This window comes from Choloepus didactylus, chromosome 15 (assembly GCF_015220235.1).
Source record: "Choloepus didactylus isolate mChoDid1 chromosome 15, mChoDid1.pri, whole genome shotgun sequence".
Lineage (NCBI taxonomy): Eukaryota > Metazoa > Chordata > Mammalia > Pilosa > Megalonychidae > Choloepus > Choloepus didactylus.
This window is the reverse complement of record NC_051321.1, coordinates 11425673-11451010: the sequence shown is the minus strand read 5'-3', so window position 1 is coordinate 11451010 and position 25338 is coordinate 11425673. Positions and strand designations below refer to the sequence as shown.

The window sequence follows — 25338 nt, the reverse complement described above, 5'->3', positions numbered from 1 at the left end:
AGAGGAAAGCAAGAGATGCAAGGGAGAGGATGTGGCTGAAAGAGCGGCGTCCCCAAGGAAGCGGGAAGAGCTAGAACCCAAGCCTTCCATGGCAGCAAGAAAGGACAAGGATGAAGAAAATTGGGGAGTTGGAGAAGGAAACAGCCAGACCTAGAAACCATCAAGTTTGGACCTGATGGCTCAGCAGAGATGAGAAGCACAGGAGCAGCACTATCCACCCTGCCGTGTGATCTTTCATGGCAATCAGCAGCCCTGAGTTCAGAAAGAACACTGCTGGTAACACCAGCCTGGCTTGGCAGAGGATTTGATAGTTTCTTGTGTGTAAATCATAGGCTGAATCATGTGAAATGTCTGTACTTGACCATTTTTTTACCTACAAAACCAATAATTCCGTATGGTTCAACCTATTACTTGTTGGCTTGACTAACTTTACAGCTAAAAAACCATAATGATGCATAGGCCATTAACCACCTGAGTGTAACTTTCCATGGACAGGATTGAAGAAAGAATAACTACAATGATACTATGACTATGGCATTGAAATTCCTTTAATCAAAGATGACCATGACAAATTCATTAACTATGAAAATTTACATTTTCCTAAAAACAATCTGTCTTTAAAAATGTTTAATCATACAATATATACAAAACATGCCGCTTTCCTTTTAGAATTTCACTATCCATTTGAGTCCTAAAAAGAGAGGGGGAAAAAAAGCTAGTTAACATGTATAAATGATAAATCAAAAGTTCATTTAATATCTATAAATGAAATCTAACACCTAGCTCCTCCTGATGAGCAGGGCCCAGGTTAACCAAATGATATGCGTCTTCTCCTCCTTCCCTCAAAATATTTTTACAGAAGTAAATTATCTTGGAACAAAAGAAGTTAAATTAATTGAGGTACATATTGAGAGTTTATGTTACGTAAACATAACTCTAAAGTTAACTCTTAAATCATAGAATGTTGAGCTAGTTCAAAAATCTCCCGATTTTATGGATTAAAAAAATGAAGCTGAGTGAGATTAAGTGGCTTGTCCAAGTCTTAAAGTTAATAAGGTGCAGAGCCACTAGAATCTGAAGCTCCTGGTTCCCACTGTCTGCTCTTTGCCAATACAGAATGCCAGAACATCACTAAGATTTCTTTCCAGAAATGGAATTCCCCTTCACAAAAATGAAGAATATGTCATAACATAACTCAAATTTCAGAAATGGCCATTTACTAACATTATTCCAAGGTAATTCCGCTTTTGCTAATGCCTCCTTTTTTTGTTTTGTACATATAAAATAAGCAAATCTAATGGGACAGTGAACAAAACTGATGGTAGGATTCAGTATTTCACTTATTTATCAGTTGTTAGGGGAGAAAAAAGTAGGAACACTTGGTCTGCCTCTTTCTTCTGCAAATCTTAAAAATACCAAAGTAATTACTCAAACAAAGGAACTCGCAGCCACTACGTCCTGCACCCGCCTTCCTCCCGGGTGACATATTTAAGAATGAGGCACCAGAGGGAGACAAAATCCAGATTTCACTGGAATGGGAAACAAGTGGGATGGTTTGTAACCCCAAGTACAACTTAATAAAAATGTGCAGCTGACCACAGAAAACGTTACTTACCGTCACCTTCAAGCGGGCATCAAACACTTAGTCTCTGCCGACTCTGACTGGAGGCAATCACAGGCTCTGAGATCTCAAAGGTCTTCACAATCTCCTGGCAGAGAACAAAGAACACATGGGCACTGGGTTAAAAGCAAAGGAAGATGGAGTCAGAGCCACGCAGGAGCAACACACAGAGCTTTACCTCCCAGTCCCGGTAACTCAAAGCTAGGATTCCTTGATTCCTAGTCTGGGTGTTTTGGTCAATTCCCTCACTTTCTTCATTAATATTAACAGGCTCTGTTTGAAAGACAAAGTTTTCAAAGGTTACCAAATCAGAAGAGGTAGTTAATTCAAACAGAAAAATAAAAGGAATGAAACCTGTCTTGAGATGATATTTCAATTACATACTTATTAGGAGTGCAGGCATCATTAAGCTATTGTAGTGCTAATATAATAGCAAGCAATCCCATTTGCATCCTTCTATTTAAAAAACAAAGTAATAGAGTGGTACATTCCAAACAGTTGAAAACATCTGCCTATCTTTCCAACAAGCATAGAGCTAAGCCCTAGTGAATACAGTATGAAATTGAGAACTTAAAGGAACAATTAAGTGCAATGAAAGTATTTCATCCGTTACAGATCCTAGGAGAACATGAGTAATAAAGACTGTGAAATTATTCAAGTAAGAATTAAATTTTCATCAGGGAGAAGAGTTGGCGCCATGGAAAAAGTGGTTAGAAAGAAAGAAACTTCAAAATGACCGCAAATTACAAACTTTCTAAATTAAAATTTGAGGGGAATTTTATCACGATAACATTTACTACCATAGATTTTGAATTGGTGATATAGATGAAACCAACAAAGTTTTAAACTACAGTACTTTCAGTTAATTGAGCAAGACATGACATCATAAAAGTTTGCTACCTACAATGAAAACTCATTTACATTTAGTAACATGAATTTAGTAAATCCCAATGACAAATACAATTTCTCTAAAATTAAAATTTCTGGACATACTATCATTTACCTATTATCGGCAGCCGGTCTTGGTCAAGTCTTATTCTTGCAAAACCATCCTAAACACAAACCAGATTTTAGTGAAGACTAAAATTTTGATTCAAGACCTGTAACTACTGGATGAAAAGAAATTTACTCAATTAGAAACCTCTGTATCTCAGACAAGGACAATCAAAGTGTACCATAACAATGAAACTACATGGACAGGCTTTCTAACATCTTTCTTTACACAGGGCATTTCTCAGGTTTCTAGATAACTCTCACCCAGATACAGCCTCCATCCTAAGGACCTCTTAAATAAAACTGTAACTGTCCTGCCTCTTTAACTGATTCACAAATACTCTTTAGTACTCTGCATTTTATTATGCAGAGTCTATACTTACCATCAATAATACGCCTTGTTATCATTTCTGGAAAAATACTTTGGTCAGTACAAGATTTTATCGAAGTCAAAATCAAATTCATCTTATGTGTCCAGGAATATACAACCTGACAACAGACAGTCTTAAGCAAATTTCCATAGTGCATTTCTGAGTAGGGTAAACCTTCTATTTCAAAATAATTTCAAACTTAAAGAGTAGTGCAAGTAGTCTGCAAGACTACTATAAAGGTTTCCTATATAACCTTTATCCAAATTCATCAACTGATGAAGGTTTGGCACATTTGCTCTATCACTGTCTCTCTCTATATATGCTATATTATTTTTATCAACCGTGTGAGAGTAAAGTCATAGATGACCTGTCACTTTTCCTCAATACTTCAGCATGTATGTCTTCTGAACAAGGATATTCTCTTACATAACATGACAACTATCAAATTCAGGGAATTTAACATTTACACCATACTGTTATCTAATATATAGTCCTAAATGCAAATTTTGCCAATTCTTTCTCTAATTTCTAAAACATAAAAGCCTGGACACAAATTTTTAGTTAGTTATTGTCTGCCAATGTATCAACTAATGTTTTGCTACAAATGGGACTAAAACACATGCTAGTTAGCAAAAATATCTCTGCTAGCTCCCAATCTATCCTACTAAAAGCATATAAAAGCAATTAAAGGAATAGCTTAAATCTTACCCTTATAATGAAGGAAACATGAAAGATGTTTTCCACTGTACGGGGAAATGAATGTGGATCAACCACAAAGTCAAAGAAGGACATGGGCGTATCAGCTATAGAAAAACGGGGAAAAAAAATCTTCAAATCAGGAAAAATTACTTTTGCTTATCAAATTGGCAAAAATGTTAAGACCAATACTCTAGAATATGCCAGAGAGAAAGAGAAGAAATGGGCACTCAACGTGTTGTGAAGTGTAACTTGATATGGCCCCTCTGGAGAACAGTTTGGTGGTATCTATTAAAAATACGTGTGCCCACTGACCTGGCAATCCCCCTTTTAAACAGGCGTCCTACAGAAGTATCAGCAAAAAATATGTACAAAGATTTTTCACTTCAGTGGTTTATATAAGAGTAAAATGCTATAAAGAACTTATTCATCATTAGAGGACTGGTTAAATATATTTACAATATAACCTTACAATGGGAATCACTGTAAAGAATAAGGAAGATGTATATGTATTGATATGGAAGGATGTCCACATGGAAAAGTCAGGTTGCAGACGAGTGTGCATATTATAATCTTATAATCAGCTTTGAAAAAGGCAAAAATAAATTAAAAAAAAAAAAACACTATTTGCAAGTGCATGTTTGTATGATTGACAAACAAAATATTCTGAAAGATCCTCCACATTTTAAAAGTGGCTATTTCCGGCAAGTGAGGGGCAAATAGAATTAGGTTCTTGACTTTTTACTTTTCATACTGCTATATAAAGTTTTATTTTATAACAGAAAATATAACCTATCGTTTAAAAATAAAAATGCAAAAAATTACTTCCCCAAACAGTCTCATGTGGAATTTCTAAAAGGAGAAACGAAACCTCCTTAAATATATATGCCAAGGAAGAACCAAAATCATGGCATACAACTAAAAATGCTTTTTTAATAAAAATAATTTCCTGTGACAGTGACAAATGTCTAACCCAGAAAAATACAATTTGCTTCATTTGAACTTGGTATCATACTTACGATCTTCTCGAAAATAGGTTTGCAACAATCCCAAGATTCTTTCTACTTCTTTTTCTGTTGCTTCTTGTTGAGATTCTTCCATTCTTTTTAACTGAAAAATAAGGTCATTATCAAGCAGACTGATCTACTTGCTTGCCTACTAACAACCTTTTCTTGGATTCCCAATCTCTCCTAAATGTCTTTTGTTGGGTATTGCTAATAGTTTCTATCCCTGTCTTAAAATTTAGAGTTAAAATTTTTTTTCTAGCTTAATAATATTTATATGTTAATTTCTTAGTAGAACAAAAAGGGCAGTTGAGGGTAGTGGGTCTCAACTGGGGGCGATTTTGCACCCAGAGGACATTCTCCGGTATCTGGAAACATTTTTGGTTGTCACAACTGTGGCGGAAGGGCATCACTGACATCTAGTAGGTAGAGGCCAGAGATGCTACTAAACATCTTACAGTGCATAGGACAGCCCCTCACAACAAAGAATTATCCAGCCCAAAATGTCAATAGTGCCGAGATAGAGGAAACTTGGTTCAGAAGAACTGATTAAAATAACAGAAATGAGTTAAAACAAAAACAAGTGTTCAATCCAATATAATGTTTAAAGGCTTAAATGATTATTCAAGTGACATAATATGACTCAAGATCCAAAAACAGAAAAGATAGCCCAATTGTATGTACACTGTATTAATGGCTATTTTTGAAAAGCAACATTTAAAGAGACACACCTGGGCAGGCATTGCCCTCTGCTCTTCTATCACACGAACTTTCTTTGGACGATCGACACGTGGCTTTGGCACGGGTGCCTCTCCTTGTATTGAACCCAACCTAATGAAAACATGGCTTTCATGTCTTTTTTTGTTTTGTGTATGTGTGTTTGTGTTTTTAAAAAACTAACTCCATTAACTAAAAGCAGTTCCCGTGGTAAAGTCAAATTCAGACCAGGCATTGGTGAATGAGCCGACATCAGACCAAGCGTCTCAGTAAAGTTTGTGAGGCCCTCTCTGCCCCGTGTTTCTAAAAGAACTCGTAGGAGCTCTACGCAACCACAGACATCTCCTCAAGCACCTTCATTTACTCTGAACAGAAAGCCAGTGAACATGCCTGTGAAGTCTGTTTTGAGGCATCTAGTGCGTAGCAGCAAGATAAGCTGCTAAACATCCTACAATGCACAGGACAGCCCCTTACCACAAAGAATTATCCAGCAAAACCAAATTTAGAGACCAGAGAAAGGATGAACATTTGGGGAAGGAAATGGAACTGAACCAGTGGGGTCAAAAGAGTTTGGTTTGGGGGTGCCAGGGCACAGGCTCCCAGCCTGGGACTACAAGTCTCTTGTCTTAGAACAAAAGGTCAAGCAGAGGCCATAGGACTCCTTTCCCCTTTGGGCTCTCCCCATAAAGCTCTAATGCAGACTTGAGCTACAGTAATAGATGTGTGATATAGATATCAAGGCCCTGAGAACACAGATCCATGGGGTCCTACACATAAGGAGACCAAAGTATAGAGTCTGATGGGCAGATGTATATACACACACACACAGATACATTTCAGCATAACATGGCAGATCCTAAAGTGCTGTAATACAAGTGTTACTCAAGCGCTATGACAACACTTGGGCAGAGAAATCTACCTAGACATGGGAGTGGTCAGTTTGGAAAATCTGATCTTACACTGATAACTTGAGTCTAGAGAAGTTACTGGAGGCTTCTGAGTTGGGGCTCGTGAGGTTAGTAAACCTTAACAGACTGAACAGATGGAGAAAGGACACTGGAGATGGAGGAAACAGCAAGTGCAGATGCACACATCTGTGACTGCGTCACTGTGGCTGGAAGTTGGGGTGGATGATGAGATGAAGTCACACCATAAAAGGCTTTATTTTAGGTCCTAAGATTCATGAAAAGCCTAGCAATCAACAGTAAGAAACAAAGACTTGGTCTTTAGCCTATTAATATATGTAATGCTCCCAGGCACCCTAGTCACCTGTAGCCTTGTTTAAAGCAGATGCCTGGTCCCACACAACAGACCTACTACGTTCGCATCTCCAAAGCCTTCTAGATGAAACCCCAATCTCAGGAGATTTAGAAGGGTGAACGAGGGTAGAAAAATGCCTGGGAGCTACACCACGTTGGGAAAAAATGACTGCAACAGCTGAGATGGTCACCCTAGAGACAGTAAGTCCTGGGGAACATGACTAATGAAATTGAAGGCTGACTTACAAAAGAACCCTAAGAGCTATTCTTGGTGTCTCCACAGGACTGAGCTAGAAAGTTAAGACAGAACCAATTTCATTCGAATAGGAAGAAAAACTTTTCAAAATTAGAATTGTGTTCAAAATATGGACTGGGCTGTTTATGTGACAGTGAATCCAACAGCTCTCAGATACAGGCTGGCTTTCATTCCTTAGGAAATTATCATAAATGACATTTTACCTATGTTGGTTCAATCTCTAAAGATCCCTCAGAGGGAAGGACAGACATGATAAGGATTTTAAAGGTGATAAAGCCAGAGACTCTGCCACACACCAAAGGCATACAAACTAGAAAGCAAATAAGCCCAGAGAGAGCCTAGGAAAGGAGGTTCCGGCCAGCTTTTCCTGCTAAAGCCAGGTGAGGCAGTCCTCAAGGTTTTGTCCACATCAAGATTTCCTGGGCCTTTAAACAGACGTTTAAAACATCGACGAACAATGGCATCATGCCTGTCACCTCTACAACACCAAACATCATCTTTGTCACTACAATAAAAAACAATTTAAGGTTTATAAATGGCTGGTCTGTCAGATTTTTAAAATAATCTTACAGAAAGTGGAATGTATGGGTTTTATTAAAGGTGTTTTCTGCTGTTTTGCCTGATATTTTCCAGGAGTCATAGACTATGAATTCAAAATCAGAACTATCTTCATCACGGATGAGTTCTTCAGCTTCTAGTGGATTTACACCCATATGTGTCAACTACAAAAAGGAAGGGAAACAAAAAAACTCCAGTTAAGCCACAAGCAATCATTCCCCAAATCCAATCATCTATATCACTAAAACTTGAAGGGGCCAGAGACAAAGCCTGTTGTCTGTGTTGTAACATGTTGGCTGAATTTCTCATTGTAAAGATAAATTTATATATAAATTCCTATTTCTGAAGGTTCTTTTGGTAATAAAGTGAGATGATCTAGACCAGTGATTCTCAGCCAGGGTGGTTTTGCCTTCCAGGGGTCTTCTGGCTATGACTAGAATCAAAACTGGGGAGGGTCTTATTGGCATCTACTGGGTAGAGGCCAGGAATGCTGTTCGGCATCCTACAATGCATAGGACTGTCCCCAACAACACACTAACCCAGCCCCAAATGTCAGTAGAGATATTTGGGACATTGGGAAACCATGCTCTAGTCCACTGGTGTGCTAAAGGAGTTTATATTAGCGTAAAAATACAAAAGCATACCCCAAAGCAAAAGCTTTGAGAAGCACTTGAGGAGACCAAATAGAGAAGGTTAGCAGGCTTTCCGACTGCCATGGTTAGCCAACCTCCTAGGGCTCTGCAGTCAGCTTATATCCCAGCCTATCCAGAAAGCAGTGGCCCCACTGAGAGGTGAGGGTTCACTTTAAAAGGGACTCCCTGGGAGGAAGTTGGTGGAAAGCCGACAATTGTCTTTTATGAAAAGGATATTTTTATTACATGATATTGCAAAATGTCTAGAAGTTATCAACTTAAAATGGTCATTTAATACATAAACAATAATCAATCACAAAGCTCTCAGGAACCTTAACCCCAGTATAGATGACCACCCTTTGAAGAATGGCTACAGGGGCCCAATCCGAATGGGATGGTCGGGTCCTCTGGATTCTCCTCCCTCCCAGTCCGAACACCACACCCTCGAAAGGGGAGCAGTTCAATTTTCATCTGGTCGAATCTTTACACTTTATAGTTTCTACATTTGGTGTTATACTTGGAAAGCTCTTCCCCATCCTGAGATCCAACAACTATTAATTTTGGGTTTTACACTTAATGCCTTAAAACTTCTGGAATTTTTTTTTTTTTTTTTTTAAGAGAAGTTGTGGGTTAACAGAGTGGAATTTATTTTGATGTATTATCTAAAGTACAAGGCTTAACCTGATAAATAAAAAGTGATTTTTTAAAAAATAACCCAAGGTATGGTCACTGTTTATTGAGCTCTATGCCAATATTTTTCAAAATGCATTATACTTCACAATTTAAAGGTTAAGGGGGAAGAAAAGGAAATTTTTAAGTTTTAAAAACAGTAAGTTGGAAATACTTGTCTGACTCATGCATTAATACTCCCTTTATAAAATAATTACTTTAAGTGACCAGATTTCATGGTACTGAATCATTTTAGTAACCATAAAAAAAAATCTCATGTTCACACCAAGGTACATCTATCTATGCTACTGTTTTCTTGGTAACTCCATCAAGGAAAAGTTTTAAAATTTCAGGCAACTATTCAAGCTTATTAAGAGGCAGAGAAAGGTTTGACTAAAACAAAAATAAAACCCCAATCATATCCTTATGATTCTGAAATATTCTCAAAGACAGATGAAAACATGCCCTCTCCACAGGCCTCTACCACCTGCAGTGTTGGGTTTTGGCCCAACCCAGGACAAAGGTCCTAGATTGCTGAGAATAATCTAGAACACTTAAGACCTGATACCTGACTGAGGGAAAAAGGCTATTTGTAAATAACCACAGCATCCAGAGTGAGTCTTAAAACAGAATGCTAAGAGATATTCAAACTGTGCTCTAAGTTCCCATCCTAAATTCCACCAAACAGATTCTACTTTCATGTGTTTAATTTCGTAAGATCTCTTTGGAGGAATCTGAGGCAAGGAAGAATAAAAAAAAGGAAAAAGGAACCCATGTATATAAAAATGCAAGCAAAGAAGATTGTTAATTATACAAAAATATACGTTTTTTATTAAGATTCTGTAGCTTTGAACTTACTAGAGTTTCAACATATCTCAGCATATCAAAGGAGCTGAGATCGGAGCGCAGCTGCTTTGCTTTCTCTTTTCCCAAATCTGAAGCCAGAACAAGAAAGTGGGCATCTAGAACTGCTTCTCTTGCTCGGGACACTATTCAAAATAAGAAGGGAAAATACACATTATCATGGATGTTTCCCTAAACTTCCAGCTACTTACTAGGCATTTCCCACTGGACCAAAAAGCCTCAACATGTTGAAAACTGACCCATCACCCTCTAAAAACTGGCTCCCCTGCCCAACTCAGCAAAATCTCCACTTGAGCTGAAGCTGATCCGTCTTCCTAAAACCCACCCCTTTCTCCAGTTTTCCTATCGCTGTTAATCACCATTTCTTAATTACCCCAGTTTTAACAAAACCTCTATCATCTCTAACACTTGCTTTTCCTTTTGACCCCACTAACCCTTCCCAATCACTATTAGCATCTGTGCTGATTAAAGTGAAATTGAATGTCCCCAGCAGAATGCACTGTGGTGGGCATGGGACCTGTCAAACAGCAGTAGGTAAGATGTCAAGGAGCCTCAACTGAAATACGTGCAGGACACTGTCTCCAGCCCCCCAGGCCCTGGAGGTTGACACACCCACATGACAGCACAAGCAACACCGCATGAATGGTCTGTAGCAGCAGGGCAGTGACCGCTGGAGATGGATGATGAAGATAGGTTAGAGAGGACATGGGATTTAAGATAAGCTAGGAAGATAAAATGATTTACATAAAAAATGAGTGGGAACTGGGCAGGGAAACACAGGATGCTTAAGCTATGAAATTTGGAGAGAAGGTCAACAATGGAGGAAACATCCCAGGCTAAGGAGTCGGAGCTTATTGAGAACCTGTAGGAACAGTGAGGATGAAAAAGTGGTGTGGAAATACTGCAATGGGGAATTCAAAGGCAAGCCCAGAAAAGACAAATACAGCCAAGTTCAAATACAGAAATGTGTGTGCTGGCTTGGTCCTCAAGGCCATTTATCCAAATCAAGATTTCCTGATCAAGCCTCACCAAAAAAAAACAGCAAAGCCCTGGGTGGAGAACTTGTTGACTCCACTTTTCAGTTTTACACATTTTTTTTCTCTCAAAGGAAAAGATTTTCATCATTTCAGAGAGTTACCACAGAAGTGACGATGACTGGAAGAACCAAGTGGACACAAGTGTTGGTTACTGGTCGCACTCATTCCCAGGCTCTATTTCAGATCTTTCTCGCCCATTAGTCTCACAGCACATACTTTGAGAAAAGGCCAGACTTTTATGCCAGGCAAGACTTTAAGGTCTCTGAAGAGTCAAAACTAAGAACATGAAATCCATGAATACCAAGGACCTAGAAATTTTGTTGCTGAGAGCCCATTTGAATGAAAATTTTGCCTAAAAGAGGTGACCCAGTCAGCACAGCAGAAAGAGCTGATGGTGGAAATGATTTTTGGATACAGAACTAACAAGATGCACAATGATACGAAGGAGAGAGTAACAGTGAACAGACTGACTGGCGGTCCAGGCTGGAGGAGGGAGGATGGGGAGCTACGGGGAGTAGAGGGTTATTTAACCAGGCCAGAAAGACAGACTTGGTTCCTGTAGGCTTTGATGAGATTCAGTAAATGTGGTAGACCAGACAGGTGAGTGGTAAGGAGGCTGTGGTCAGAGCAAGAAAAACACAAATTTGAGTGCATAGTGACAGAAAAATGTTAAGAAGAGACAAAGTATCAAGCATAAGACATACTCAGGGATGTCCAGAAATACATCTGAGGAATTGTGGTATCCAGGCATTGCCAATTGCTGCTGACTTCCTTCCAGTGGCCTTTGTCCACATTTCTCCCTTTCTAGCCCAAATAAATGGTAGAGAGGCGTCTGTCTGCAGGGGACCATGGCCTACATCAGGGACTATCCCGGGCCCCATTCCTGCCATTGAGCCGACTGAGCTGCTACCACTAACAATGCTGTTGCTTGTGTTTCTTTTTAATAAACGTTTTATTTTTAAATAGATTAAAATTAACAGGACAGTTGCAAAAACAATGCAAAATGCATATAGAGAACTCCAACATATACCCCAACCAGCTCTGAACATTTTGCCACATTTGTATATCTGTCTGTCTACCTATCTATCCATTTTCCAAACATGTGAGAGTAGCCTGTACACACCATGATCCTTGAACACTTAACATTGCCATGTACTTTTCCTAAGAACAAGGATATTCACTTATGCAACTCAAGTACAGCTATCACATTCAAGAAATTTAACAGATATGGAGCTTACAGTCTACCAGTTTTTTCGTGTGTCCCAATAATGCCCTTTTGGGCCTTTTCTCCTCCGTTTTTAGATTCAGTCTAGGATCATGGTGTGCCTTTGTCATTGTTAACTCTTTCGTCTCTGTCTTAATTGGGGGAACACATATACAACATGAGCTTTCCAGTCTCAACCACTCCCGAGCATACAGTTCAGTGGAATTAACCAAATTCACAATGTTGTGTTAGCCTTGCCCGCCATGCTGCTGCATTTAATTCAAACAGAGATTAATTTTAAAGCCCTGATGGTCTACAGCTCAGCACTCTGGGATCTTCTGTCTCTCTTTCAATCTCTCTCGTTCTCTCCCTCCCTCACACGTGCCACACACACATACACACAGGCCCCTGACTGGAGACCCAACGGCTACCCCGCACTGGGTTGTAGGTGCACCAACAGCAAAGAGCTGACAGAAAGGAGACTGAGAGGACAGGAAAAGAACCAGGATGGCAGAGGCTAGCTCAGTGATTTCTTTAATTCATCCATTCAACAAACAGATACTGGGGATACAGCAGTAAACATAACAGAAAGATAAAGACAAAACACCTAAAGTTCTCAAACTCAAACAAGCAACAGAATCACCTGCAGAGCTTGTTCAAACAGATGGCGGCGACCCACCCCCCCAGAATTTCATGCAAAGCCTTAGTCTATGCTTAGCAAATGTTAAGTGCACAATAAAATTAGTACTATTGTTAAAATGAAAAAAAGTTCCAAAATTGGTAAAGCACTGATATAGATGTGGGAATTATTCATTGTTTGATGTCAATAATTTGGCTCTTATATAAGACAAATTAAAACGATCCCAAAGTGTGTAACAAAAAGCTTCGGTATTAAAACAATTAATTACCTCCATTAAACAGAGTGTTGGCCTCTTCAAGGACCTCTGTTAGTTTGTCGCTGGCATTCAGTATATCCTCTCGATTTTCTATTTGAAAAAAATAAAGCTTTGGGGAATTTCTCGTCATTCACTAGTAAATTATTGACAAAGTAATCTCCCGTCCCCTTCCCGCTGGGATCTTTACCTTTTTAACCAAAATAGCACGGAAAGAGAACGTGACTCTATCCTTGAAAGAGCATGCACTTTAAAAGGAAACCCTGGCTCTCTTTAACCTTAATCCAAAGAGCTCGTCTTTCCCTGCCACCTCTGAGGAATGTTCCATGACAGGGTGCTTCTCCAACTTTTGCAAGCAACAGAATCGCCCGCTGGGCGCGGCAACAGAATGCCCGGCCGCCCCCAGAGTCTCGGATTCGCTAGGTCGGGGGCAGAATCCGAGAATTTGCATTTCTGACAGCTCCCAAGTGACGCGCACGCTGCGGGGCGGACACCCCACCGCCGAAAGCAACCGGAAGCTTGCAGTGTCCGCGTCCCGCCTCTCCCCCTTCCGAGCGGTCTGAGCTCGGTTCTGCAAATCGGGGGCCCGCCGTGCCCCCCGCCCTGAGGTCGTGAGACTCAGTGGACAGCACGGACGCGGGAGTGCCTTGAAAGCAAATCAAGGCGCGGCCCGGCTGCCAGAGGCTGTCACCAAGTGCGCTTTTTAAAAAAGCCTGGGCTGCGCGGGGCCTGGGTTTGCGCACCGGCCTCGCAGGCCCCCACCCCAACCCGGGGCGCCGGGGCGGGGAACGCGCCCGCCAGGTCCGCGCCGCCCCCCGGCGCCTTACGTTGGACGGAGTTGATGAGCGCCCGGTACTGATGGCGGATCTGGCGGCACAGGCCGTGGTCGGTGTCCGCCTCCAAGCTCGCCGGGTCCACCCCCTCGTCCCCGGAATCCGACGGTTCAGCCTCCTCCAGGCTCGGGCGCTCCTGGGCCACCCTGCGCTCCGGCGCCGCGCTCCGGCGGGACCCGGGCAGCAGCGGGGAGCGGCTGCGTTCCCGGTGCCGGTCGCGGACCCGGCCTCGGCTGCGGCCCTCGGCCCGGCGGCCGCTGCTGTCTCCGGACATCGCGCCAATAGTCCGTGCAACTTCGGAACGGCGGAAGTTCGCGCCAGAAACTGAAACCCCTACCCGCGCGGGCGCCGGCTCCCCGCGGCACGCGGCTGTGGGGCCGAGCGCGCCCGAGCGCACAGCGACGCCTGTGGCCGGAGGCCGGCGAGGAGGCCGGCGTTTGCAGGGCCGCCGCGGTAGAGGGCGGTGCTGGGGGCCCGAGCGCGCCCCAGGGCTTCTGGGGACCTGTCCCTGGACTGAACGCACCTTAGCCCCCTGCCCGAGAGCCTGTTTGCTCCCCTGACGTTAGGCACCGTAAGATCCCGCTATTACAACACTTTCTTCACATTGAAAGGTCGTTAGAATCTTGGAGTCTGGGGTCTTCTGCCCACCCCACCAGACCTTCATCTACCCGCGGTCTCTTTGGCTCCCAGGACACTGCCACAGCCTGGCGATGTCCTGCGCACTCAGTGCATGATTGTTGACCAGGGTTCCTGCAGTTGAGGCGGATGAGCTCTGGACTTAGAGACGGGAAGCGTGGTTCTGCCACTCACCATCTGTGACTTTGAGCAAGTCCCTTCCTTTCTCTGAGCCAACAATGGGGGGAATCAAATGAGGTTTATGTGCAGCTGGCAATACCACTCTTCATGAGGACAGAACAGACAAATTAACAGAGTTCTCTGACTTCCTCATAGCTCTCTGTTAACCATCCCTTTTAGATATTTACAGCATGATGTCAGTTTATGTTCAAACTAAAAGATTCTGAAGTACCTTCTAGGGGGTCCAAGGAAAACGGAATTATATCCAGTGTAGTTTCAAAGATAAGTGTATGTCAACAGATGGACAGAATCCTAGAAAGACATAAACCACTGAAACTGACTCCAGAAAAAAGAGAAAATCAGAATAAACCCATTAAAATGAAGAGATTGAATTAATAACTGAAAACTTTCCACAAAGAGAAGTCCAGGGTCATTTGTCTTCACTGGTAACTTCTATGAAATGTTTAAAAAATAATTAACACTAATATTTTACAAGTGTTTCCAAAATACAGAAGAGAAGGGAACACTTCCAACTCATTCTATGAGGCCCAGTATTACTCTGATTCCAAAACAATACAAAGACATAACAAGCAAAGAAAATTACAGACCAATAAACTTTAAGAATTTAGATGCAGAATTCCTCAACAAAAGACTTGCAAACCAAATCCAGCAATGAATGAAAAAGATTATACAACATGATGAAGTAGGATTTATCCCAGGAATGCAAAGTAGGTTCAACATGCATCTTCTTCATGGATGGGAAAAGTTTCCCTCCAATATGTGTGAGTGACCACTGTAACCAAGAAGACTCATCCCCGTGGAGCACTGGGCAGAATCTCAGAATGATCTATTTAAACACAGATCTGTGATTCCCCAAGGGTACTAATTCTGCTGTGTGGCAATGGTTCTAACCCAGGGACTATTGTGGGCCCATGTGAACCATGAATATCAGAGATGGTTTCTGTCCTTGTCCATATCTGATCACCATCCAAGAGTCTTGGTTAGGAGGATGACCTCTAAAGCCGAGTCAATAATTGGACTATGAGTCAGCCCTTACAGAACATTCCCTGTTGCTTGTCCTAACATTAAGTGAAGTGCATAGTGCATGGTCTCCCAGAACAGAGCACCGAGTTTGATGAAGGAAATGAGAATCATGAAAACCTTCAGGAAGGGGAGTCCAGCCGTAATGGTTATCTTCCCAAGAGAAAGCAGGTTTCTATAAAAGGGTATACCCAAAAATATGAGGGATACCTAGAAACCAACTAGATACTACCATACCCAGAAAAATTTGTCAGTTCCCAGGCTCCTCCCAATATCTGCACAGTAAGATGACTGAGGTCAAAGCCAAGGTCACTTCATCGAAGTCTTGAAAAATCAGGGTTCGGTTTCCATGTCCTATTTGGCTTTATCACCAGCCAAACTAAGACATAGTTCACTCGGAGTAGTATTTTTATGTGCCCTTAAAAATAGTTCTGTAATCACTTCTCCAGTTTTCATTTTGTCTCCAGTAGGAAGGTTTTTGTTGGGAGGCACAAGTCCTTGGTTTAGACAACTAGTGGTAGAAAGCTGGTTCACACTTTACCCGTAGCTCAGATTCATTTCAGTTGCAGTTTTGCTGTATAATAGTTACATATGTCTTTGCCCTATCCATAATCACCCCTTGTCTGATGGAGTGAAATACTATCTGACCTTGAGTTACTGCATGCTCAGTCTCCATAGCTGGTTGCAATTGGTTAGGAAGCCAACTGGAGGGAGGGTTGCCTCTTAGCCCAGTGTAGACCATTCTTGCCCAAAGGGGGCCATTTTCCTGGCCTGGACCAAGAGGGTGAGGAATTTAAATCAGTTTGGGAGAGGCATGTACACTGAGAAGAAAGATACATAAATTTTTCTTTCCTCTTGAATCTTCCCATAGTCCAGGGCCTCTATCCCATGGATGTACATATGGCCTGAGTGCCCTGTTCTTTTTTTTAAAAAAATAAATAGCTTTTTATTGTGATATAATTTCAAAATTAAACTGTAAGTATATACCCTTTACTCATAATCCCCAATTATTTATCATTTTGTCCCATTTATCATTCTCTCTCTATATATATACATTTATATATGCATATTTTTTTCTAAACAATTTGAGAATAAGTTGGAAGCATCATTCCCCTTTACCTCTGAACACTTAAGTGTGTATTTTCTAAAAATGAAGGCACTTTCTTAATAATGCATATCAAATTCAGTACTATGCATTGCATTTAGTTGTTGTTTCTCTTTCATCTTCTTTAATCTGGAGCAGTTCCTTAGCCTTTCTTTGTGTTTCTTGACTTTTGTGGTTTTTTGGTAACCACTTTATTGACATACAATTCACATATCATATAATTCACCCATTTAAAGTATACAATTCAGTGGTTTTTAGTATATTCACAGTAGTACAACCATCACTCCAATCAAATTTAGAACATTTGTATCATCCCCCAAAGAAACCTCATAGGCATTAAGAAATCACCCTCATGCTCCCCTTCTCTCTAGTCCTAGACAACCACTAATATACCTTTGCAGATTTGTCTATTCTGAACATTTCATATAAGTGGAATCAGATAATATGTGGCCTTTTGTAACTGGCTTCTTTCAGTTGGCATAATGTTTTCGACGTTCATCCACATTGTAGCATGTATCAGCACTCCATCCTATTTTATGACCATAAATATTCCACTACGTGGATAGACCACATTTTGTTTATCCATTCAGCTGTTGATGGATATTTGAGCTGTTTCCATCATTTGGCTAAGACCTTGGCATTTTTTAAGAGTACAAAGGGCCATCTTTTCTTCTATTACAATCACTTATTCACTCCCAGAGGAGGCTGCTACCTAACCGGTAAAGCTGTTCTCTTCCAGCAAAGTTGAAAGCTCTGGTGGGGCAGTCCCAGTGTTGAGCCCAGACTGAAAAGAGGAGGGTGGTGTCTGAGAAGTGCTGCCTCTGCCTCAGTGATGCCATCAGCTCTTATAGGTACGTGATTTGCCAATCCTGATTTCTGATTCCTCGCCACATTTAGGTTTTTTTTTTTTTAATTCAGTTTTGTTGAGATATATTCACATACCATACAGTCACCCATGGTGTACAATCAACTGTTCACAGTACCATCTTATAGTTGTGCATTCAACACCCCAATCTATTTTTGAACATTTTCCTTACACAAGGAAGAATCAGAATCAGAATAAAAATAAAAATAAAAATAGAACACTCAAATCACCCCCCCCATCCCACCCTATTTTTCATTTAGGTTTTGTCCCCATTTTTCTACTCATCCATCCATATACTGGGTAAAGGGAGTGCGATCCACAGGGTTTTCACAATCACATTGTCACCCCTTGTAAGCTACATTGTTATACAATCAATCGTCTTCAAGAGTCAAGGCTACTGGGTTGGAGTTTGGTAGTTTCAAGTATTTACTTCTGGCTATTCCAATATATTAAAACCTAAAAATTGTTTATCTATATAGTGTGTAAGAATGTCCACCAGAGTGACCTCTCAACTCCATTTGAAATCTCTCAGCCACTGAAGTTTTATTTCGTTTCATTTCGCATCCCCCTTTTGGTCAAGAAGATGTTCTCAATCCCACACTGCCAGCTCCAGATTCATCCCCAGGAGTCATATCCTGCGTTGCCAGGGAGATTTACACCCCTGGGAGTCAGGTCCCACATAGGGGTGAGGGCAGCGAGATCATCCGCCGAGGTGGCTTAGTTAGAGAGAGAGGGGCCACATCTGAGCAACAAAGAGGCACTTAGGGGGAGACTCTTAGGCACAATTAAAAGCAGGTTTAGCCTCTCCTTTGCAGTAACAAGCTTCATAGGGGCAAGCCCCAAGACAGAGGGCTCAGCATATCAAGCCGTCAGTCCCCAGTGTTTGTGAGAACATCAGCAGCAATCCAGGTGAGGAAGTCCAACACCTCCGCATCCTCCCTCAGCTCTTCAGGGGGGCCCCGAATATTTATTTTTATTCTCCACCCAAATTACTTCAGGATGTGTTGCTATTTCATTCTAATCTATACAGACCTACCATAGCTCACTTCCTATTCAAAGTTCCATGTAATTGTAGTGTTTGAACAAAAACTGACTGTAGAAGATATATTGTTTAGAAAATATAGATCCTACACCAAATAAACATCTCTTCCCTTGGTCTCACATGGAAATTGAAGTTTGAACACAGTCACTTTCAACCTTTACCCTTTGGCCTGATTTGCTCTAGTCTTAACCAGATCTGCTTTATTCATATCTCTAATTGAAGTCTGAGCTCTAGTTCAGCTTTTTTTTTTTTTTCTTTTAACAGTAGCTGTATTCGTTAATAGTGATATTCATGTTTGCTGAGCTCTAGCTCTGAGTTTCAGGTGTAACACAGATACCCAATGTTCCAGAGACCAATCAGGTTATATATATTAAGGCATCAACATCTCAGAGTTTGGAGATAGCCATTACAATTCAGGAATAGATTTGACTGCTGTGAGAGCTTTACAATCTAGGGGCCATTACAATAATCATTTCCCTGTTGGGCTGTGCTCTAAGATTCAATTCTGAGTTTACACATTGTAGTTTGTCCATATTGGTGAGGCATTATAGTGTTTGCCTTGGTTTCTGGCGTACTTCACTCAACATGCTGTCTACAGGATCCTTTCACCTCGTTGGGTGTCTCACAGCTTCACTCCTTCTCGTAGTTGCTCAGTATTCCATTGTATGCATACACCACAGTCCACTATTTTGTTCCTCAGTCAGTGTACCCTTAGGCCACCTTCACCCATTGCAAATCATGAATACGGCCTCCACAAACACCACTTTGCAAGCGTCTATTCATGTCTCTGCTCTCAGATCTTCCAAATACATACCCCATAATGAGGTTGTAGGACCTTATGGCCCCACATACTTAGCTTCTTGTGGAGCCACCACAGTGACCTCCAGAAAGGTTACACCATTCTGCCTCCTCATCAACAGTAAATAGGTACATCCCTCTCTCCATGTCCTCTTCAGCACTTTTACCTCTATTTATATTTTTTCCTACAATCTTATAGAGATATATTCACATAACATTCAACCATCCACAGTGTACAATCAGTTGTTCATGGCATCATCACATAGTTGTACCTTTATCACCACAGTCAGCACTTGAGCATATTGATTATTATGAAAAAGTGTTTTTTTTTTTTTGGTGAATAATAAAAAAGATAATGAAAAAAAAAGTCATGCAATACAATATAATAGTAAGGACAAAAAACAATACCACTACCAAGAATCCCATATCCCTCCCTTATATCCCCTTCTCATACACATTTAACTTTGGTATATTGCCTTTGTTACATTCAATGGAAGCATATTGGAATGTTACTGTTGACCATAGACTCCAGTTTGCTATGATTACATTTTTTCAACACTCTGCATGGTTGACATTCATTTGTTCTCCACATGTGAGAACATTTTTATATTTGTACATTCAGCATCAGTCATTGGCCACTCCAGTTTTTGCCAAGTTATACAGTCCCAGTCTTCATCATCTATCTTTACCTCTGGTGTCATACATTCCCCTATCCCACCTCTTTCAGCTTTACTCACAGACAATATTGTGCTGCCATTACATAGTATTATGCTATCTATTTCTGGATTTATACAATCAATCTGCTGAACATTTCTGCAGTCCTTCAGCATCAAATGCCTGATCTCTACCCTCTTTCTATTTCCTGGTAGCCTGTGTTCTTAGCTTTTAACTCTCAAAGTTTGCTCATTAGTGTTGTTTCATATTAGTGAAACCATACAGTATGTGTCCTTTTGTTTTTGGCTAACTTCACTCAACATAATGTCCTCAAGGTTCATCCATGTTATGATATGTTCCATGTCTTTGTTCTGTCTTACAGCTGCATAATATTCCATCATGTGTTTATACCACAGTTTGTTTATCCACTCATCCGTTGATGGACATTTGGGCTGCTTCTGTCTCTTGGCAATCATGAATAATGCTGCAATAAACATTGGTTTACAAATGTCCATTTGTGTCTTAGCTTTCAGGTCCTTTGAGTATATACCTAGCAATGGAATAGCTGGGTCATATGGCAAATCTGTACTTAGCTTACTGAAGAACCTCCACACTGTCTTCCAGAGTAATTGCACCATTCTACATTCCCACCAGCAATGAATAAGTGTGCCTCTTTCTCCACATCCTCTCCAGCACTTGTCATTTTCTGTTTTTGGATAATGGCTATTCTGGTAGGTGTGAGATGGTATCTCATTGTGGTTTTGATTTGCATTTCCCTAATAGCCAGTGAAGTTGAGCATTTTTTCATGTGTTTTTGAGCCATTTGTATTTCCTCTTCGGAAAAGTGTCTGTCCATGGCTTTTGCCCATTTTTTAATTGGACTGTTTGTCTTTCTGTTGTTAAGCTGTAGGATTGCCCTATATATTCGGAATATTAAACCCTTATCTGATATGTAGTTTCCAAATATTGTCTCCCATTGTGTAGACTGCCTTTTTACTTTTCTAACAAAGTCCTTTGATGTATAAAAGTGTTTGATTTTGAGGAGATCCCATTTGTCTATTTGTTCTTTAGTTGCTTGCACTTTGGGTGTAAGGTCTAGGAAAAAACCTCCTATCACAAGATCTTTAAGATAGAGCCCTACTTTTTCTTCTAAGAGTCTTATGGTCTTAGCACTTACGTTTAGGTCCTTGATCCAATTGGAGTTAATTTTTGTATAAGGTGTGAGGTAAGAGTCCTCTTTCATTCTTTTGGAATGGATATCCAGTTCTCCAAAAACCAAAAAGCTCTGTCCCAGTTGCTTTGGCTTGACTACCTTATCAAAGATCAATTGTCCATAGATGCGAGACTCTATTTCTGAACACTCAATTTGATTCCATTGGTCATATCTCTGTCCTTATGCCAGTACCATGCTGTTTTGAGCACTGTAGCTTTGTAATGTGCTTCAAAGTCAGGTAGTGTGAGACCTCCCACTTCGTTCCTCTTTCTCAAGATATTTTTGGCTATTCGGGACATCCTGCCCTTCCAAATAAATTTGGTTATTGGTTTTTCTATTTCTGCAAAGTAAGTTGTTGGGATTTTAATTGGTATTGCATTGAATCTATAAATTAGTTTAGGTAGAGTTGACATCTTAATTATATTTAGTCTTCCAATCCATGAACACAGTATGTTCTTCCATTTTTTTAGGTACTGTTCGATTTCTTTTAGCAGTTTCTTGTAATTTTCTTTGTATAGGTCTTTTGTGGTCTTCAGTAAGTTTATTCCTAAATACTTGATTCTTTTGGTTTCTATTGTAAATGGAATTTTTTTAAAAATTTCTTCCTTTTGTTGCACACTACTTGTGTATAAGAACACTGTAGATTTTTGCGGGTTGATCTTGTAGCCTGCCACTTTGCTGTATTCATTGATTAGCTCTAATAGCTCTGCTGTAGATTTTTCTGGATTTTCTATATGTGGAATCATGTCATCTGCAAACAGTGAAAGTTTTACTTCTTCCCCTCCAATTTGGATGCCTTTTATTTCTTTTTCTTGCCTGATTGCTCTAGCTAGAACTTCCAGCACAATGTTGAATAACAATGGTGACAGTGGGCATCCCTGACTCGTTCCAGATCTTAGAAGGAAAGCTTTCAGTCTCTCCCCATTGAACACGATGCTAGCTGTGGGTTTTTCATATATTGCCTTTATCATATTGAGAAAGGTCCCTTCTATTCCTATCATTTTGAGTGTTTTCATAAAGAAAATATGTTGAATTTTGTCAAATGCCCTTTCTGCATCGATCGAAGTGAGCATGTGTTCTTCTGCTTTGATTTATTGATGTGGTGTGTTACATTAATTGATTTTCTTATGTCGAACCAGCCTTGCATACCTGGAATAAACCCCACTTGGTCGTGGTGTATAATTCTTTTAATGTGCTGCTGGATTCAATTTACAAGTATTTTATTGAGGATTTTTGCATCTATATTCATTAAAGAGATTGGTCTATAATTTTCTTTTTTTGTAGTATCTTTGTCTGATTTTGGTATTAGGCTTCATAGAATGAGTTGGGTAGGTTCCCTGCTCTTCAATTTTTTTGAAGACTTTGAGCAGGATTGGTATTAATTCTTTCTTGAATGTTTGGTAGAATTCACGTGTGAAGCCATCTGGTCCTGGGCTTTTCTTTTTGGGAGCTTTTTGATGACTGACTCAATCTCTTTTCTTGTGATTGGTTTGTTAAGGTCCTGTATTTCTTTTTGGGTCATTGTTGGTTGTTTATGCTTTTCTAGGAAGTTGTCCAGTTTGTGTAAGTTGTCCAGTTTATTAGCGTATACTTGCTCATAGTATCTTCTCATTATCTCCTTTATTTCTGCAGGGTCAGTAGTTATGTTTCCTTTCCTGTTTCTGATTGCATTTATTTGCATCTGCTCTCTCTCTGTCTCTCTCTTTTTTTTTTTTTTTTTTTTTTTTTATGTTAGCCTAGTAGGGGTCCATCAATTTTGTTGATTTTCTCTAAGAACCAGCTTCTGGTTTTGTTGATTCTCTCTATTGTTTTCCTGTTCTCAGTTTCATTTTTTCTGCTCTGATCTTTGTTATTTCTTTCTTTCTGTTTGCTTTGGGGTTTATTTGCTGTTATTTCTCTAGTTCTTCCAGATGGACAGTTAATTCCTCAACTTTTGCTTTCTGTTCTCTTTTAATGTAGGCATTTAAGGCAAAAATTTTCCTCTGAGCACCGCCTTTGCTGCATCCCATAAGTTTTGATATGTTGTGTTTTCATTGTCATTTGCCTCAAGGTATTTCCTAATTTTTCTTGTAATTTCTTTCTTTACCCACTGGTTTTCTGAGTGTGTTGTTTAGTCTCCATATATTTGTGAATTTTTCAATCTTCTGCCTGTTATTTATTTCCAACTTCATTCCGTTATGATCGGAGATAGTATTTTTTATAGTATCAATATTTTTTAATTTGTTGAGGCTTGCTTTGTGACCCAGCATGTGGTCTATCTTAGAAAATGTTCCATGAGCACTTGAGAAGAGTGTGTATCCTGCTGTTGTGGGGTATAGTGTTCTATAAATGTCTGTCAAGTCTAGTTCACTTACACAATTCAACATCTCTGTTTCCTTGCTGATCCTCTATCTAGATGTTCTATGCATTGATGAGAGCAGTGTATTGAAGTCTCCAAATATTATTGTGGAGTTATCTACTTCTCCTTTCAGTGTTTTCAGTGTCTGCCTCATGAATTTTGGGGCACTCTGGCCTGGTGCATAAATGTTTATGATTGTTAAGTTTTCTTGATGAATTGACCCTTTTATTAATATGTAGTGTCCTTCTTTGTCTCTTTTAATTGTTTTACTTTTGAAGTCTGCTTTTTCTGATATTAATATAGCTACTCCCACTTTTTTCTGGTTGCTGTATGCATGAAATATCTTTTTCCAACCTTTCACTTTCAGCCTATTTTTGTCCTTGTGTCTAAGGTGAGGTTCCTGTAGACAGCATATGGCTGGGTCCTGTTTTTTAATCCATTCTGCCAGTCTGTGTCTTTTTATTGGGCAGTTTAATCCATTAACATTTAGTGTTAGTATTATAAGGGCAGTACTTTCTTCTACCATTTTGTCTTTTGGATTTTATATGTCATATCTTGTTTTTTTTCTCTTTCTCCTTTTACTCTTACTGATAACCTTCATTTCTACACTCTTCTCTAAACCTCTTCTCCTGTCTTTTCCTATCAGCCTGTAGCCCTCCCTTTAGTATTTCCTATAGCGCTGATCTCATATTCATGAACTCTCTCAGTGTCTGTTTGTCTGAAAATATTTTAATCTCTCCCTCATTTTTTTTTTATTTTTAAATTTGGAAATCAAAAACTTTCCTCTTACAAAATAACAGTCCAATTTAAAAAGAACATAAAAAGTTAAACAGTTTATGTATATCTTCAACCCCACTTTCTAATGCCTGCTTTATCTATACAACATTATACTAAGAAAAAGGGGAAAATAGAGGTTTAACACTAAATATGGCCCATAACCTTTAGTAGCAAAAACTGGTTTAACTTTGGTGTTTAGCAAGAGATCCAAGGGCAAACATCAGTTAGTCCAACAAAATCAATATTCATTTTTAAAATATTAATGGAGGAACATAGTTATCCAATTTATAAGGAGTAATTTTATAATGTCACAACTATTTTCTATAAAATAAGCATATTCTTATATGCTTATATAATGTAAGATTTGCTAGGTTACCAGTTTTATTTGAGGCCCTCACTCCATTAATAACATTAGGTTTTAAATGAGATCAATATTATCTAATTAAACAGAAGTACAAATTAATAACAATAGCAAATGCTTTTGATCACTAAATATTCTAAGCATTTTACATGTGTTAATTCACTGAATCCTAATAACAACACTATTAAGTGGTGTGGTGGTTTGAAGCTGTATGTATGCCAGAAAAACATGTTCTTAAATATAATCCATTGCTGTAGGTGTAGACCCATTCTAAGTAGGACCTTTTTCATGAGGTTACTTCAGTTAAGGTGTGGCCTGCCTTGTTTAAGATGGGTTTTACTCCTATTACTGGAGTCTTTTATAAGAGAATGAAATTCAGACAGAGAAAGCCCCAGAGGAAGCACTCAGAGGGGAAAGTCACAGAAAGCAAGAGGCTGGACATCAACGGAATCCAGAAGATAAGACAGAGATCAGGAGACACTGCCATGTGCCTTGCCATGGTGACAGAGGAGGCAAGGACTGCCAACAGCCTGCCCCAGAACACCAGAGTCTTTGGGAAGAAAGCATCACCTTGATGACACCTTGATTTGGACTTTTTCCCAGCCTCAAACTGTGAATGAATAAATTCCCATTGTTTAACCTGACCCGTTTCATGGTGTTTGTTTGGGCAGCTTAAGAAACTGAAATAAGTGGGTTCTAGTATTAGGTCCATTTTACAAATGAAACAACCAAGGCACAGAGA

General features: G+C 39.9%; 1 protein-coding gene across 1 annotated transcript; it reads right to left on the bottom strand.

Moving 5' to 3' along the window:
* Window positions 1–530: 530 nt before the first annotated feature.
* On the bottom strand, window positions 531–13967 carry NSMCE4A (NSE4 homolog A, SMC5-SMC6 complex component). Its single transcript, XM_037804995.1, has 11 exons — window positions 13602–13967; window positions 12790–12867; window positions 9635–9765; window positions 7488–7639; window positions 5417–5516; window positions 4701–4791; window positions 3694–3788; window positions 2625–2673; window positions 1800–1894; window positions 1616–1709; window positions 531–691 (listed from the first exon to the last, which is right to left on the bottom strand). Exons 1-10 carry the CDS (start codon window positions 13879–13881, stop codon window positions 1635–1637), a joined length of 1146 nt encoding a protein of 381 aa, XP_037660923.1. The 5' UTR covers window positions 13882–13967; the 3' UTR covers window positions 531–691; window positions 1616–1634.
* Window positions 13968–25338: the final 11371 nt, after the last annotated feature.

Bases quoted from the DNA above. Each gene is read 5' to 3' on its own strand.
- NSMCE4A (XM_037804995.1), bottom strand. From the start codon at position 13,881: ATGTCCGGAGACAGCAGCGGCCGCCGGGCCGAGGGCCGCAGCCGAGGC. The intron at 4,792-5,416 runs GTGTGTCTCTTT...CTTATTTTTCAG, and splicing joins AGAGGGCAATGCCTGCCCAG to TTAAAAAGAATGGAAGAATC. The intron at 1,895-2,624 runs GTAAATGATAGT...TCTTTCAAACAG, and splicing joins AGACCGGCTGCCGATAATAG to AGCCTGTTAATATTAATGAA.